This window comes from Macrotis lagotis, chromosome 5 (genome assembly GCF_037893015.1).
Source record: "Macrotis lagotis isolate mMagLag1 chromosome 5, bilby.v1.9.chrom.fasta, whole genome shotgun sequence".
Lineage (NCBI taxonomy): Eukaryota > Metazoa > Chordata > Mammalia > Peramelemorphia > Peramelidae > Macrotis > Macrotis lagotis.
Window position 1 is genome coordinate 219,134,252 of NC_133662.1, and position 18,346 is coordinate 219,152,597.

The 18,346-nt window shown below is 42.3% G+C and overlaps 1 protein-coding gene across 2 annotated transcripts in view; it reads right to left on the reverse strand.

Annotated features, from left to right (window-relative positions):
- TRIM33 (tripartite motif containing 33) overlaps window positions 1-16,269 on the reverse strand; it is a 150,028-nt gene extending 133,759 nt beyond the window's left edge. For both annotated transcript variants that reach the window (XM_074188492.1, XM_074188491.1), the window contains exon 1: window positions 15,717-16,269. In XM_074188492.1, coding sequence (XP_074044593.1) covers window positions 15,717-16,269 — 553 coding nt within the window. The remainder of the gene's footprint in view (window positions 1-15,716) is intronic.
- Between the last annotated feature and the right edge of the window lie 2,077 nt (window positions 16,270-18,346).

The window sequence follows — 18,346 nt, forward strand, 5'->3', positions numbered from 1 at the left end:
AAGGTGAGCTACTCATATCAAATATAAAATGACACTATAAAGCAATAGTGATCAAAACTGTATAGAAATGGCTAAAGATGAATGTTGAAAACTATCTTTGATTGTAATTGGAAAAAATAACATTAATAACTAAAAAACCAAAAAACTGACTAAAAAAGGGGATGGGCCAAACAACAGTATTGTTGTTCTGAGCACAAAATGATAATAAAATTAAAAATCTATCAAAGGGACAGCTAGGTGGCGCAGTGGATAGAGCACCAGCCCTGGAGTCAGGAGTACCCAAGTTCAAATCCAGCCTCAGACACTTAATAATTACCTAGCTGTGTGGCCTTGGGCAAGCTACTTAACCCCATTTGCCTTGCAAAAAGAAAAAAAACTATCAAAAACAAATGCTATAAAGAGTGTGATGATGAACGATGACTTAGTTCTCAGCAGAACAATGATCAAGGATAATATATAAGAAAAAGATAAAAGGAATTTATTAAAAGTGAGAAAATTGTAACATGAATGTAATTATACATCTGTAACCCGTATCAAATTACTTGATGCCAAGAGAAGGGAGAGGATCAATGGAGAGGGTGAAAAAATGTGGAGCTCAAAATCTTACCAAAAAAAAATGGAGAAAATTATCTTTGCATATAGGTAGAAAAATAAATAAATAAATAACAATTTATGTTTAAAAATTAAAAAAAAAAACAACAGAAAAAAGGAATGTTGTGATATCATCATGAGTGGGGATCTACAGGTGTGAAACACTGCAAAAAGACTTCTTCAATATGCTTATTAGTTTTACTAAATCTTTTTACTTTTTAAAATGAATAATAAAAATGCAGTTTATAAAAAAAGAAAATAAAATTTCAATTTAAAACTATTGACAGATAAGCAATGAACTGCCACACTTGTAACAAATGAAATCAATATTCAATTTCAAGAGACTTAGAAAGAAAACAGATCTTATGGACAGGTTCTCTTCTCTAGCCTTCCCTGTCACCTCTATACCACCCCTCCCCTCCCATACATAGTCATGTATAAATTTTGACTGGATGGAAGACTACTGTTGAAAGTAGCTACATAAAGGAGATGAGGACTGTCAAAAGTATTTTAACCTAATTTTAATTGTATGGCTATATTGTGCTTTATTTAAGGGGCCTTACTATATTTGTTGAGATGGTTTTTACCAAAAAAAATTCATCTTTAAAAGGGTTGACCTCTTTTCTCTAAAAGTAAATAAGCTTCTATACCCAAATATATAAGAAATCACAGCAAGGAACTTATTAAAAGTGAGAAAATTGTGAACAGCACACAAACTTGGAAAAGAGCTAACACATATGGGTCACTCACTTAGTTCCCTCTCAAGCCTGATTTCTTCTAAAACTATATTTCAAGAAAGGGCTCAATCATAACTTCACCTCTTTTCACATATCCCTCTCTTCCCATTCACCCCACTTACAGTTCATTAACCATGATCAAATCAACTCTGCCACAATCCCTATTCCCATATCCCCTATTGCTGTTGTTCAGCTGTGTCTGACACTTCCTAACTAACTTCATGGATCAACTAACTGTTCATGGGTTTTTATTAGCAAAGTTATTGGAGTGGCTTGCCAATCTTGAGGCAGGGGTTAAGTGACTTGCCCAGCTGTCACACAGCTAGTAAGTGTCTGAGGTCAAAATTGAATTCTGTCTTTCTGGTCACACTTGGAAATAACCACTATTTTGTCAGATTCAAAACCTTTGCTACCAACTTAGTTTTCTATTTCAGGTCACTAAATTCCACAAAACTTTTCTTTGTCTCACAGCACCAGTATCAGAGGCATCATATGTCTAAGAGATTAAGTTAGTCTTTGGTAATTAAGTATATGTCATAAACTGCATGGATTTCCTTCAAACCAGATTAGGAATAAAAGTGAGGTCTTTATCTGTATTAGTACATTATATAAAAACTGAATTATCTTCTTCAAAAAATAAAACAAAATCAAATCCAGCCTCAGACGCTTAATAATTACCTAGCTGTGTGGCCTTGAGCAAGTCACTTAACCCCATTAACTTGCAAAAAAACAAAAAGAAAACAAAATCCACCCCTCTTAATAACTCTACTGTCTATGTACTGTTTAATATTATAAATGCTATATTCCTGCTCAAAATGTTGTTTTTCAAACTCTAATTAGGTTTGTAAATCTGAATGTCAATCAATCTCTGACTTCCCCAAGGTCTGTGCCTCTACAGCTATAAATCCGAAGGCAGGCTCTGTTTCACACAACCTGTTTCACCTGATTCCATACACAAGTTTGTAATTTTAGATTTCACAGCTGAATAGACAATTAGTTATAAAGATTATCCTGAGGAAGCGAGAACTAGTCTGGTTATCCCAAGATAGGAGACAATAGTTTTCCTTCTAACAGAATCCTTATCAGTTTTCTTACAATGGCCTTGTGAACATATTAAAGAAATCTTAAATTAGTGACACCTTTATGTATTAATGTATAACCTGACTGATTGAATAGCAACAAAATTTTATGTCTTTTTGTTCTTTCTGTAAATATGCCCCCAAAACTTTTATTAGGGTTAATATCTTTAATGATATCATCCAACTTGTTATATAGGGATGGTAAGATTCTAGAGAATAAAACTTCTTGTTATTTCATTTTGGCCTAAGAAAATTATGGTGAAAAAATATATAATTCATTCTCCTTAGTTATAAAAGGAATTCTGCTTTGTTCCTCAAATTCAGTCAGTTTTCTTTTTTTTTTTTCAGGCACAGCCAACATATTCATGTTTTGCTTGGCTGTACTATTTATTTGTTTATCCATCCATCCATCCATCCATCCATTGATTGATTTTTAAGTTTTTGCAAGGTAAATGGAGTTAAATGGCTTGCCCAAGGCCACACAGCTAGGTAATTATTAGTGTCTGAGACCAGATTTGAACCCAGGTACTCCTGACTCCAGGGCTGGTGCTCTATCCACTGCGCCACCTAGCCGCCCTGGTTGTACTATTTATTGAGAGGGCTTTTTGTTGTAGTGGATTTTTTGGGAGGGGGGAAGAGCTAATGATGAATGATGACCCCCTCCCAAAGGAAAGAGTCAATATATTACCTTTAATTCAAAGAACAAAAGCATGCTGAGAGGGAAAGAGATAAATTGGATGGCTTCAGAACTAATGTGTTGAATTTGTCATAATTACATATGGTGAGTGTGTGTAAATATAAATACATATTTTAAAAACAAGCTGTATGTAATAAATTCAGTTTTATGAATAAAGCTTATTTTCTTCATTGAAAGTGAAAAGTACTCAGTTAAGTTGATGTTTGTCAAGGTTATAATAAAAAATAAAGATCCCAAATGAAAAAGGGGAAGAAAAGGCATTAGATTTGACAACTGACTTTCAGTTGATAAGTTGGAAACCAGACTTCAAGGGTTTACAATTGAGTGAGAAGCAAAAGTGGAAGCATCTACCTAAGAAATGGTTTTCTCAAGGAATTTAGCTAAGGAAAGTAAGGAGACACATAGGACAACTGAACAAGAAAGGTTAGATCAAATGAAGATTTTTAAGGATGGGTGAAAAGCATGTTTGTAGGCAGTAGGGAAGAAGTTAATAGATATGGGAATACTGAACATTAGTGAGAATGGATGGGACACTAATGGAAATTTGCTGGAATATATGAACTGATGAGATCAAGGGAACAATTATCGAATTAGTCTTGGCAAAGATAAAGGCTATGACTTCAAGTTAAGGTGAAAGAGATAAAAGGAAAAAGCTGTGAGTTTTAGAGAGAAGTAAGTAAATGGTCTCAAGTTTCTCAATCAAGTATGAAGAGAGCTCTGCTGAAAGGACTGGGAGAAAATAGAGAACTGATGCTAGGAGAGTCGGTTAAGATTTTGTTATATGGGGTAGGGCAGCTAGATGGCATAGTGGATAGAGCACCAGCCCAGGAGTCAAGAGGACCTGAGTTCAAATAGGGACTCAGACCTTTGATATAGCTGTGCAACCTTGGGCAGGTCACTTTAACCCCAGTGCCTCACAAAAACAAAAACAACAAAAAAGACTGTGAAATCAGTCCAATCAGCACAGTTTCATAAGATTTTCTACAACTCCATTCAGTAGCACAGCACCCCTTCCTTTAAAGCCAATTCACTTGCATGTCATGGCATCACCTCCCTGATGTCATTCATGGTCTTTTTCAAGAACTAAGTACAATCACCTCTGTGAGTAATAGGAACACTGGTGGCAAAGTTGGGCTACATAGCTTTTCTCATTTTCTCTTTCTTTCATTCATTCCCTCTTTCTTTTAATTCTTGTACTTGTGAGTATTCTGCCCAAAGCCCTGCTAAGATTTCTTGGGGGTTTTACAGGCCCCAAATCACACTGGCTTTCCTGGATTAGACAACTTGGTCATTGCTGGACCACGACCAGTTCAGAGTGAATTCAAATAGCTATTCTATCTGTTTTGGCCAGACTGGGTTTGTTATGTTGTGTTTTTTTTTTTGACTATGCAAAAAGCAGATCCTAGTTTCTTTTGCATCTGACTTAAGTTGAGTCATATTTCTCCCCCCCATGACTCCCACCAGACCCTGTCATAATTACATATGGTGAGTGTGTGTAAATACAAATACATATTTTAAAAACAAGCTGTTTTTTAATTCAGTTTCATAAATAAAGCTCTTATTTTCTTCATTGAAAGTGAAAGTACGGGGCAGCTAGGTGGCACAGTAGATAGAGCACTGGTCCTGGAATCAAGAGTACCTGAGTTCAAATCTGGCCTCAGACAATTAATAATTACCTAGCTGTGTGACCTTGGGCAAGTCATTTAACCCCACTGCCTTAAAATAATTTTTTTTTAAAAAAGTGAAAATACTCAGGGAAGAAAAGGCATTAGATTTCACAACTGACATTGAGATACCTTGAGTGTTTTACCCTCCCAATAATTTCTTTTTTTTCTTCTTTTTTGGAAGTGGTTATTCTAGGCTTCTGTGCCCATCTTTCTGTTACATCTTTCTGTTACCATCTAATGTCTGAATGGGTGTGTCCTCAGTCAAACTGTGACCTGGGAAAGATCTAGTTTGTTTGTTTAATTCTTATTTAAGGCAATGGGATTAAGTGACTTGCCCAAGGTCACACAGCTAAGCAATTATTATTAAGTGTCAGAGGCTGATTTGAACCCAGGTCCTCTTGACTCTAGGGCCTGTACTCTATCCACTGTGCCACCTAGCTGCCCCTAAAAAGATCTAGTTTTTAAAAGTCAATACCTCCTACTGCATCCAGGGTTATCTCTGGTTGTCCTGATTCATATCTGACCACTGAACCTAGATGTCTACAGAAGAGGAAAGTGAGTCTAATGATCTTGCCCAGCGTCCCTTTCTTAAATCCAATCCACTTCCATGTCATGACATCAACTCTCTGTTATGATGATCTTCAAGAACAAGGATAAACAACAGCACAACAAAGTAGAGCAAAGGAAAAGTCTGGTGGAGTCATGGGGGGGGGGGGGGGAGACATATGACTCAACAACTTCATTTAGACATCTCTGCATCTCATTCTTCACCAAACTACTGACTTCCCTGGTTTCCTTGAACTAAAACTCCAAATCCAACAGGAAGCGTTTCCCAGTCCCTCTCTCTTAAGACCAGTGTCTTCCTTCTGTTTATTATTTCCTAATTATCCTGGATATAACTTTGCTTTGTACAAATGTTTCCATATTGTCTTCCCTACTAAATTGTAAGCTCCTGGAGGACTCTTTTTGTATTCCCAACCCTTAGTGTATGGTACAAAAATTACTGAATTGAACTGTTGAACTTGTACAATCTCTTTCCTAGTTTTGGCAAAGCAACATCTATCTGTGAAAGGAAAGGAGCATAAATAATTCAAGTATAAAGGACAATGCACATTTGAACTTAATCACTAAAAGATCAGGATGACCATCCCCTGTGTTTAACTGAGGTAAAAGGAGTAGAGATCATGGTAACAGAGAAAACTGAAGACACTCGAAAGTTAGATTAGTTGAAGAAAAATCAGCTTGTATATTAGTTTTCCCTACTAGCTCTATCATATTCAAAATTTGATGGGCATGTCAGTATGACATACCTTTATCATAATAATTGACAGAAAAGTGAAACAAAATAGAGTCATGAAAAGATACCAAGACTAATCGTGTCAAGAAAGATATCCAGTGGGAGGTGGAGCCAAGATGCTGAGTAAAGGCAGGGACTCACCAAGCTCTCCTCCAAACTTTTCCAAATACCTTTAAATAAAGATTCTAAAGAAATTCTAGAGTGGAAGAACTCACAAAAAAAAAAAGAATAAAATAATTTTACAGCTCAAGACAATTTAGAAATTTGGCAAGAATGAACAGCTCTTTGTGGAAAGCAATTTGGAATTATGCCCAAAGGTTAACAAAAATGTGCATACCCTTTGATCCAGCAATATCACTACTGGGACTATACCTTGAAGAGATGATGAAAAAGGGTAAAAACATCAGTTGTACAAAATTATTCACAGCAGCCCCTTTTGTGGTGGAAAAGAATTGGAAATCAAATAAATGTCCTTCAATTGGGGAATGGCTTAGCAAACTGTGGTATATGTATGTCATGGAACAACTATTGTTCTATTAGAAACCAGGAGGGATGGGAATTCAGGGAAGCCTGGAGGGATCTGCATGAACTGACGCCGAGTGAGATGAGCAGAACCAGACAAACACTGCACACCCTAACAGCAACATGGGGGTGATAATCAACCTTGATGGACTTGCTCATTCCATCAGTGCAACAATCAGGGAAAATTTGGGGGTATCTGCAAGGGAGAATACCATCTGTATCCAGACAAAGAAATGTGGAGTTTAAAGACCAAAGACTATTACCTTTAACTTAGAAAAAAAACCTTACCTTTTTATGTAATTTTGCTATCTCTTATATTTTACGTTTCTTCCTTAAGGGTATGATTTCTCTCATCACATTCAACTTAGATCAATGTATACTATGGAAACAATGTAAAGAGTTAATGGACTGCCTTCTGTGGGGGTGGGAAGCGAGATTAGGGGAAAACTGCTAAAACTCAAAATAATCTTTCTTGAATGACAAAAAAAAAGAAGTTTGGCAGGAAAGATCTGTCAGAACAGGGAGAGCAACTACTTCTGGAGCTCTCAACTGACAGAGAGTGAGTGGGGTAGAAGATTACTGGGGTCTCTGCTAGCACTGAGGCAGGACTCCATCACTTACTATGGGTACCTATCCTTGGTCTCAGGCCCAGGGCAGAAAAGAGTGTTTGCAGACACCCACAGGCCAGAGCATAGGCCAGGAAAGTGCTAAACACTTCTTCTTGGCTCATACTATGTAGAAGAATTGAAAACTTGCAGGTCCCTGGAAGTATCTCTGAAAACAGCCCCGACCCCTCTGGAAAAAACCCAAACATTGCACCCTCCATTCTAACTTCCTACTTTAACAAAGAGTTAAAAATCAAGTCATGGGCTGGGAAAATGAACAAAGAGAAAAATAATTCTTTGACTATAGAAAACTGCTATGGTGGCAAAGGTGATCAAAAGACACTCAGAAGATAATAACAAAGTTGAAGCTCCAACATCCAAAGCCTCCAAGAATAATACGAATTGGTTTCAAGGCTATGGAAAAGGCCATAAAGGACTTCAAAAATCAAATACAAGAAGTAGAGGAAAAATTGATTAAAGAAATGCAAATTAAAGTATCTCTGGGGTACCACCTCACACCTCTCAGACTGACCAATATGACTGGAAAGAATAATGATCAATGTTGGAGGGATGTGGGAAATCTGGGACACTAATAATGCATTGTTGGTGGAGCTGTGAACTCATCCAACCTTTCTGGAGAGCAATTTGGAATTATGCCCAAAGGGCAATAAAAATGTGCATACCCTTTGGCCAGTGATTCCATTACTGGGTTTGAATCCTGAAGAGATCATGAAAAATTCCATATATAAAAATAAAATTAAATTAAATGAAAATCTTAAAAAAAATCCCACATAATATTCATAGTAGCTTTGTTTGTGGTGGTGCTGAACCCAAAGAGCTAGACAGGAGACCAAAATTTGACAAGTTTGGAGATCTTTAATTTCCCAGGGACTGCCTGGGGATGAAGAGTACCCAAATCAGACAGTACCTGAGTGTTCAGGAGATAGGATTTTTATAGTGTTTGGGGGGGGAGGGGGGGGGTACTGAGAGCAAGCAGGATACAGAAGCAAAGACAGCAGTTACATATATTTTCTTGTCATACTACTACAAACATATGTAAACATATGGCTCAGTATAGATAGGGGGCTGGTCAGAGTGGGAAAGGGTCAGGGTCTTTGTGTTATGTCTGAACATGTTTCCTGAGACAGAGGGAGTCAAGTATTCAGGGGTTCCCACAGGTTTGAAGGACTGAAATTTACTATCTTATGGTGTCAGCTGCATCTGAGGAAGGGGAGGCAGTTTTGGGAGAAGGCAGGAATTTGACAGATACAGCAAGATAATTAGGCTAACAAGGGTGCTTTGTGAATCTTAGACAAATATATGGTATATCCATGAACCCCAGGGTCAAGCACTTGGGTCCTGTCAGACTACTTTCAAACCCAAAGGTGCCCAGGAAGGTGTCAAGGACTCCTTCCATACAGGAATTACACAAATATTGATATTGAAAATTTTTTTAGGTTTTTTTTTTGCAAGGCAAAACGGGGTTAAGTGGCTTGCCCAAGGCCACATAGCTAGGTAATTATGAAGTGTCTGAGATCAGATTTGAACCCAGGTACTCTTGACTCCAGTGCCAGTGCTTTATCCACTACGCCACCTAGCCGCCCTGATATTGCAAATTTATGGAATATCCGTGACCCCCAGGGTCAAGCATTTGGGTCCTGTCCAGTTATTTTCAGACCCAAAGGTGCCTAGCCAAATTTATATTTCTAAGGAGTTTCTCAGGGCCCAGAAGGATGTCAGGGACCCCTTTCTATACAGGAATTTCAAACATTGATATTGTACTTCAGTGGCAAAGAATTGGAAATCGAGGAGATGTCCATCAATTAGGGAATGGCTGAACAAATTGTGGTATATGTATATGAAGGAACACAATTGTTCTATTAGAAATCAGAAAGTATGGAAAGACTTGCATGAACTGATGCTAAGTGAGATGAGCAGAACCAGAAGAACACTGTACACCCTAAAAAATACATGGAGCAGGGGGTAGCTAGGTGACGCAATGGATAGAGCACCGGCCCTAGAGTCAGGAGTACCTGAGCGCAAATATGGCCTCAGACATTTTTTTTTTAGGTTTTTGCAAGGCAAACGGGGTTAAGTGGCTTGCCCAAGGCCACACAGCTACGTAATTATTAAATGTATGAGACCAAATTTGAACCCAGGTACTCCTGACTCCAAGGCAGGTGCTTTATCCACTATACCACCTAACGCCCCCGGCCTCAGACATTTAATAATTAATTACCTAGCTGTGTGGCCTTGGGCAAGCCACTTAATTCTATTATCTTGCAAAAAAAAAAGAAAGAAAAAAGAAAAATACATGGGGCAGTGATGAAACATGATAGATTTGGTCATTCCATCACTGCAATGATCAGGGATAATTTTAGGGAATCTATGATGGATAATACCATTTGTAACCAGAGAAAGAACTGTGGAGTTTAAACAAAGAGCAAAGTTCATGATCTTCAATTTTTAAAAGTTATCTTATGTATTATGTAATTTTACTATCTATAATGTTTCCTCCTTTTAGATCTGTTTCTTCTCTCAACTCTTTAAATTTGGATCTATGCATATCAAGGAAATAAATGTAAAGACTATATCATATTGCCTTCTGTTGGGAGAAAGGGGAGGGAAGGGAGGAAAAAAATTGCAAAACTCAGACTGCCAATGAAAAATGACTGTTAGAAACTATCATTGTATGTAATTGGAAAACAAATAAAATATTTATAATTAAAAATGATTGGTAGAAATTATCTTTAATTGGAAAACATAATTTTTTAAAAAAACAAAAAAAATTAACAAGCCAGCAGCTTTGTAAAAGAGACACAAAAAATAATACTTTAAAAACCAAACTAGGCTAAATGGTAAAAGAGATGCAAAAGCCAACGAGGAGAAGAATGTCTTAAAAAGCAGAACTCCTCAAATGGAAAAAGAGGCACAAAAATTCACTGAAGAAAAATATTCTGATAAAGTAGAACTGGTCAAATAGAAAAGGAGGTCCAAAAGTTCACTGGCAATTCCTTAAAAATTAGAATCGATCAAATGAAAGGTAATGAACTTATAAGAAATCAACAATAAAACAAAACAGAAAAAAATGAAAAAAAATAGAAGACAATGTGTACTATCTCAGTGGAAAAATAATTGACCTGGAAAATCGATCCAGGAGAGATGATTTAAAAATTATTGTCCTGAAAGCCATGATCAAAAAAATAACCTAGACACCTTTCAAGAAATTATCAAAGAAAACTTCCCTGGGGAGCAGCTAGGTGGCACAATGGATAGAATACTGGACCTTGAGTCATAAGAACCTGAGTTCAAATCCAACTGCAGACACTTAAAAAAACTGCCTAGCTGTGTGACCTTGGGCAATATTAACCCTATTGCCTTAAATTAATTAATCAATTAATTGATTTATCAATTAATTGATTAATTTAAGGAAAAGAATTTAGAAAAGCCATGAAAACTTTATAATCAAATGCAGAATGGCAGAAATAATACCTCCTTCTCTGATTATAATGCAATAAAAATCACATGCGATAATGGGCCATGGAGAGACAGACCTAAAACTAATTGGAAATTAAATAACCTCTTTTTAAAGAATGAGTGGATCAAACAACAAATTATAGATGATTTCATCCTAGATAATGACAATAACAAAACTTATGGGATATAGCCAAGGCAGTTATTAGAGGATATATTGTATCTTTAATTGCTTACATGAATAAAATAGAGAAAGAGAAAATCAATAACCTAGCAACTAAAGAAAATTTCCCTGGTATTCTAAAACCAGAAGGTAAATCCCTCAATCAGCCCCTGAAAGAGATCCCAAAATGAAAACTCCCAGGAATATTACAGCCAAATTACAGAGCTCCCAGGTCAAGGAGAAAATATTGCGAGAAGTCAGAAAGTTCAAAATTCAACTATCATGGAGCCACAGTCAGGAGTTTTTATATTAAAGGATTATAGGGCTTGAAATATGATATTCTAGATGGCTTGGATTACAACCAACAGTCAACTATCCACCAAAATTGAGCATACTCTTTCAGGAGAAAAGATAGGCATTCAATGAAATAATGGACTTTTAAAGTTTCCTGATGAAAGACCAGGACTGAAGAGAAAATTTGATCTTCAAAGTGAAGACTCAAGTGAAAAATAAAAAAGTAAACAAGAAAGGGAAAGCAGAAAGAACTTGATATTAAATTGTCTATATTCCTATATGGAAAGATAATACTTATAATTCATATGAACTTTGATATTAACAGGGCAGAGAAAGAACACAGATTTATAGAGAAAGAACTAGAGTTGACTATGAAGGAATGATATCCTTAAAAAAATAATATTGAGGGGAATATATTGGGAGAAAGGGAAGGGGCAAAGTAGAAGGGGGGGGATAAATTATCTCACATAAAGGAGCAAGGGAGCTCTTTTACAGTGGAGTGGAAGAGGAGGGAAGTGAGGGAGATTGAGTGAACCTTACTCTCAGAGTTCTCATCAGAACTGGCTCAAAGAGGGAATAGCACACATTCAATTGGGTATAGAAACCTAACTTGTCCTACTCCTAGTAGGAGGGAAAGTGGATAAAAGGGAATGGGAGGTTTGATAAAAGGGAATGGGAGGTTTGATGGAAGGGAAGGGAAGGTTCCCCTAGGGGAGGGACTAGTCTGAAGCAAATGCTTTTTTTTTAAATCTTTTATTTATTTTTTTTTTAGTTTTTTTGCAAGGCAATGGGGTTAAGTGGCTTACCCAAGGCCACACAGCTAGGTAATTATTAAGTGTCTGAGGTAGGATTTGAACTCAGGTACTCCTGACTCCAGGGCCAGTGCTCTATCCACTGCGCCACCTAGCCACCTCCACCTACTAATCTTAACTTCTAAAAAACCAAGTACAAGAGATCTGATCCCTTTTTCACCTGACAAAGAGTCAAAAATTTAGATTACTACCATGTTCCTCCCTTACTCTATTCCTAGGACTGGGAAAAGCACTGAATTTAGGATCTTCAAATTTGGGGGAGGGGGGTCTATACCTAGCATTTAGCACAATTTCCTGTATCAATAAGTCATTAAGAAATATTTGATATTGAATAAAAAAGAAAGGGAAATCATTACTTAGAGCAAAAATATCTGAATGTGATTGATCCACAAAGCTACTGTGCTTCATGTGATTTTGGGGGAATCAGTCAAGGGAAAGGTCTAAGAACTATAACCTCTTATATACTACATGTATCTTTCAAGTAGATTCTGACTCCAATTGGAATTTTTCTTGGATATATCAAGTACTTACTTCTGCAGTCTTTTTCTTTTGCTTGTTTTACTGCCAGATCTGAGATTAGAAATCCAAAGTCTTCCAGCTCCTGGACAAAGGTGGGCAAATCTGCTCATGCTTCAGGTCTTTAGTGTGCATTTATTGTCTAAGATAGTAACTTACTCGAGACTTTCCCAATCAGCATGGAGTTTATTAAAAATCACTTATATTTAACACCTTTAAGAACAGATGTGAGAGCACTGTCAGTAAACATTATTTCTGTACTAAATACATAGTATTGCAATCCCTGCTTCCCAATGGACCTCATCTTAAGCTAACCTCATCAACAAAAGGGTGAGATGAGGTAAGATTGAAAATATCTTGGAAAAGCATAAGGTACTTCTGGGTTTAAGCTTTGGAAGATGGCACCTTCCAAAAGAAAGGTAAGAAAGTCTTGACCACAGTGCTGCATATAAAACAGATTGGATTAATTACACTTTGAGCACATTGTTTTGAACATCAAGGAAGTATTAAATATTTGCTGAAGGCAAAATGTTACATATACTTCATTAAATTACATCAGTCAGAAATCTCCACACTGACTAGTTCAAATAGCAAATATTACACAGGTGGACGTGGAAAAAAAGGCATTCACAATTCTAGGAGATATCTAGAGACTGTTCCTAATAAATGTGTTTTCTTCTACAGCTCCTATTTCAAAGAAATGGTCAAAAAACTTGAAACCCTAGGCAATCAAGGGGTTTTCTAATTTCTACTTAAAATAGATAAATGTACATTGAGTACGATTTCCAGTGCTTCCATTCCCCCCCCCCCACACACACACACACGCACCCCTCTAAAAAAAATTTTCTAGGATACTAATGAAACTGGGAAGAAAGGGAAAAGAAAAGGGAAATTATATTTTGAAAATTTTAAAAACATTAAGTCACTTGAGGAGCTCAAGATGACTCGACCAGTATGCAGTATATAGTTGATACTTTAAAATAAATGGCTGCTGATTTACTGAAAGCACTTATCTTTTGCAGATATTGTTCCCATTTTACAAAGACAACTGAGGTTCACAGAGTTTAAGTGACTTGACTATGAATACACATGTGGGTGTCAGTGCAAAGATTTAAACCCTGATCATCCTAATTCCAAATCCATTACTATCTATTATGACACACTGTCTCTTACACCTTCTAGTTAAATCCTTGAAAAACAGTCTTAAAACCTCTTGCCAAACTTCAAACTAACTGAACAAAATATACTTGAGGATATGGGAAATAAACATGAAGCTGTAAAACATTGTACCAGGTCAAGAGAAGGGGTATGACGGCTTGAAACTTTACAAATTTCCACTTTATTTTTAGCCTCAAGGTCAAAATATAAAATGGATAGTCCAATTTATGACAAGTTCAGTCTTATGTATCAATTATTAGTTAGTGTGCATATGGATCTGAAAAATTGCTTAAGGAAATCAATATGTTCCCCTAATCAAAACTCTGCTCTCTTCCAAAACTCCCTCTAGTATATTCACTAACCTGATCTCTAGATTCCCTAGACTTAAAAACTCCAGAATCACCCTTGACTCCTTCCCTATTCTTCTACATAAAAGAGACTATATTTTAGAATGAGAAAAACTGGGCTAGACTTTTGTCACTTTCTGTTTCCCCATGAGCTTCCAAATCCAAATCCAGTTCCATAATGTGTTGCATGTTGTTTTTTGGCAAAACAGTGATTTCAATAATGCAGGTAAGTTTTTCCACAGAAAACTATCTGTAAACTACAGTCTTAAGAGAATTACCTAGAGCATTGATTTTCTTGCCTATGATCATAAATACTAGATATCTGAGGTTGAATTGAAATCTGTCACACCACTTCTGATTAGGAATTAGGAAACAAACTGCTCTCTAAAATCCATCTCAAACAGTCAAATGAACTGAATTCTATATTCTTCCTCCTATCTCTTCCATTCAGTGTTCCTTTCAATTCCTTTTCAATTCCAATTCAATTCCTTTTGCCTCCCCCCCCCCTTATTCTCACTCATCTTAATGAGACCAATTCAACGGACATTTTGTCAAGTGTCAGCACAGGGATGCAAAGTTTATAAAGTCTTCACGGAATTTATAATCTACAGGGATGTGAGAAAACACAGATAATTGTAATGAAAAATACAAAAAAAATCTTCTAAAAACACAGATACAGAAGAGATATGTAAAACGAAATCCTGGGAGATTATCACATAGCAGACTAGAATTTAGAGAGACCCGGGTTCAAGTCCCACCCCAGATTCACATGGATTAGGTTATCAGACAAGTCACTTAATCCCTCACAGGCATTCTTAAATCAGCCGTAAATAGGGATAATAGTACCTATTTAAAGGATTGTTGTAAGTATCAAATGAGATAAAAACAAAACAACATATATAAGTCAGCTATTATTAAGGGAAATGTCTTGGGTCTTCCAAATACTCTGCCACGAGGGAGTTAAGGATTTCTCGGTGGAACAGCAACATCAGAAAGTAAACTCTAAACTGACTGGAGACTAAATCGAGTATCGGTCTTGAAAGAGAAGGCAACCAAACAAAAGTTTTTCTACAGCAGTTGCTCTAAAACTTCGTGGCCGCCAGATTCTGGCTATTTATTTATTCAACATTATAAATTCATATTAGGCAAAGAAGTATGTACAGGATGTGAAGAAAACGTAAGCTTAAAGGATAACGTGAAGTCATTATAAAATACGAATCATTTTTTAAGTAGTGCTGAGGCCAAGCCAAGGCTATCATTAGAATAACAATGTGCTACTTTCCCTATTTTGTGAGCCACGTATAGAAAAGGGCACATCAGACAATTATCCCATTTCTCTTCTGCCCAAAAAGTTCCCGGGAGTCGTTTTCCTCATTCCTGGTCCCGCCATATCCCAAGCCCAAGGACCCAATCTCCGTCTGATTTTCGGAACCTCCCACCCAAGAAGGCCCGCACAGCCGGAGCCGCAGTGCGGCCAGGCCGGCCCCCGGGCCCCGCGCCCCGCGCCCCGCGCCCCGCGCCGGCAGGGACCCTGCCCCGGCCAGGCCCGGCACAGGCCAGGGGCCGCGGCTCTCCCCGTCCAGTGCCCTCCTCTCAGGCCCCGCCCATCCCCCGGCCCCCCCCCCCGGCCTCTCCGGGGCCTCGCGCCCCCCCGCGCGCGCACACGCCCGCGCCCCCTCCGCCGGGGGAGAGGGGGGAGACGAAGCCCCCCTTGCCGCGCGGCCCGGGCCGCCGCAGGCCCCGCCGCCGCCGCTCACCTTGCTGGATGTCGCCGTTGCTGCCGCCCGGGATGGGCACGCTGAGCTGGCGCTCGGGCTCGGGCAGGCAGCGCAGGCAGAAGGAGTGCAGGCAGGGCAGCAGCTTGGGCTCCGCCTCACGGCGGCTCTGCAGGCTCTGCTGACACACGGCGCAGGTGTCCAGCAGCGAGGCCGGGGGCCCGGGGACCGGCCCCGCCGGGGGCGCGGGGGCCGCGGGGGCCGCGGGCGCCGGGGCCGCGGCCGCCGGCGCCGCCATGGCCGGGCCCAGGCCCCCGGGGCCCGCCGGGGCCGCCAAGGCCGCGGGCGCCGGGCCCGCCGAGGCCGCCGACATGCCGCCGTCCTCGGGCCCGGCCGCCGCGCCGCCCTCCGGCCCGGCCCTGCCGCCCTCCTCCTCCTCCTCTTCCACCAGCACCGCGGCGAGAGGCGGCTCCGCCTCCAGCCCCGCGGGCCCCGCGGCCCCGGGCCCGGCCGCCGCCGCCGCCGCGCCGCCGCCGACCCCGCCGCCGCCGCTCTCGGCCTCGCCGCCGCCGCCGCCGCCTTTGTTTTCCGCCATGTTTTCCTCTTTGAACCCGCCGGACCGCCCCGCGCCGCCAGCCGCCCGCGCCGCCGCCACCCCCAGCCCCAGCCGCAGCGGCAGCGAGAACGGCCGTCGGGCACAAGCAGGAGCGCGGGCGCGCGCGCGCGGCGGCCCTTCCCCTCGCTCCCTCGCCGCGCTCCGCTTCGGGAGCGCGCGCGCGCAGCACGCACGGACGTCTCTTCCTCCGGGAGGGGGCGCGGGCCTGCGAGCCGGACGCGCGGGCGCGGGCGGGGCCGGCGCGGCCGGGGAGCGGCCGCCCCGCGCCTGCGCGCTGGCCGCCGCTCCGGCGCGGAGCCGGCTCCGAGGCGGGACTGGCGCGACGCCGCGCGGGGCTCCGGCGTCCTCCCGGCGCGGGTGAGGCGGCGGCGAGCGGGGCCGGGGCCGGGGCCGGGGCCGGGGCCGGGGCCGGGGCCGGGGCCGGGGCCGGGGCCGGGGCCGGGGCCGGGGCCGGGGCCGGGGCCGGGGCCGGGGGCGCCCAGACGCCCCGGGAGCGGGGGCCGCCCCGTGTCGTCCCGCCCTGGGCCGGGAGCCCGGGCGGGGCCTCGAGCTTCTGCCGCTGCCCCGGGAGGCCAAGAGGCTCCATCCCCCCCATCCTCCCCGCCCCCTGCCTTCCTCCTGCCCCCCATCCTCCTGACCCCCCGTCTCCTCCCTTCCTCCCTGCCCCCTGCCATCCTCCCCGCCCCCTCCCATCCTCCTGCCCCCTGCCATCCTCCTGCCCCCCATCCTCCCCGCCCCCTGCCTTCCTCCTGCCCCCTCCCATCCTCCTGCCCCCAATCCTCCCCGCCCCCTGCCTTCCTCCTGCCCCCTCCCATCCTCCTGCCCCCCATCCTCCCCGCCCCCTGCCTTCCTCCTGCCCCCCCATCCTCCTGCCCCCATCCTCCTGCCCCCCCATCCTCCCCGCCCCCTCCCATCCTCCTGCCCCCAGTCCTCCCCGCCCCCTGCCTTCCTCCTGCCCCCCCATCCTCCTGCCCCCTCCCATCCTCCTGCCCCCTCCCATCCTCCTGCCCCCCATCCTCCCCGCCCCCTCCCATCCTCCTGCCCCCTCCCATCCTCCTGCCCCCCATCCTCCTGCCTCCCATCCTCCTGCCCCCCCATTCTCCCCACCCCCCTCCCATCCTCCTGCCCCCATCCTCCCCGCCCCCTGCCATTCTCCTGCCCCCCATCCTCCCGCCCCCTGCCATCCTCCCGCCCCCTGCCATCCTCCCCATCACCATCCTCCCACCCCCGAACCCCCGGAGGCCGAGCCTGAATTGGGGCCCTGCCCCCCGGATGGTAAGCTCCTCAAGGCCAGGGTTGGGACATGGGGGGAGGGGAAGCGCCCTATTTCTGGGGTCCAGCCTACCTATGAAAGCCCTGGAACACGGAGTCCGTTCCAGCTTTCTTTCTGTACCGAAGTGTTCCTTTAAGTTCATTACAAAAGAGGAAAAACTATTTAAACTAAGTGGCCCAGTCCAAGAGATGCCACTCCAGCTCCGGAATACAAGGACCTGAATGGAGTCCCACCTCTTACAGTAGTTGTGCAACTTTGGCCAAATCTGGGCCTTAGTTTCCTCATCTATAAAAGGAGAGAGCGGTGTGGACAAACCTAAGTGAAAGAAACTGGGTTAGTTGGTCGATTTGGGGTTGTTTTTCTGTTTTTTTGTTGTTGTTGCAAAGAAATGCTGTTAAGTGACTTGCCCAATTTGAACTCAGGTCCTCCTGACTCCAGGGCCTGTGCTCTACCCAGTGTACCACCTAGCTGCCCGTTTGTCGATTTTTAAAACAATTTGTATCCTTGCCAGTAGCAACCTGATCCTAAAAGGGAGGATATCTCCAATTTGTTCTGGTACGACTTCTCTGCATTTGACCTAAAAATAAAAAATTAAATGAAACTTGTTTTAACCTCCAAATTTTTCATCTCAAGAAAGAGCAAAACAAATGAGATTAAGATATTTATCTTAAACTCACTGCTTACCCAGGCATGCTTGGGTGGGGTGGGGGGGGGGGACAATTAGAAAATCTGACCTCAAAATGGAGTTTAGAGAGGGCTTCTTATACAACTCTACTATCAGAA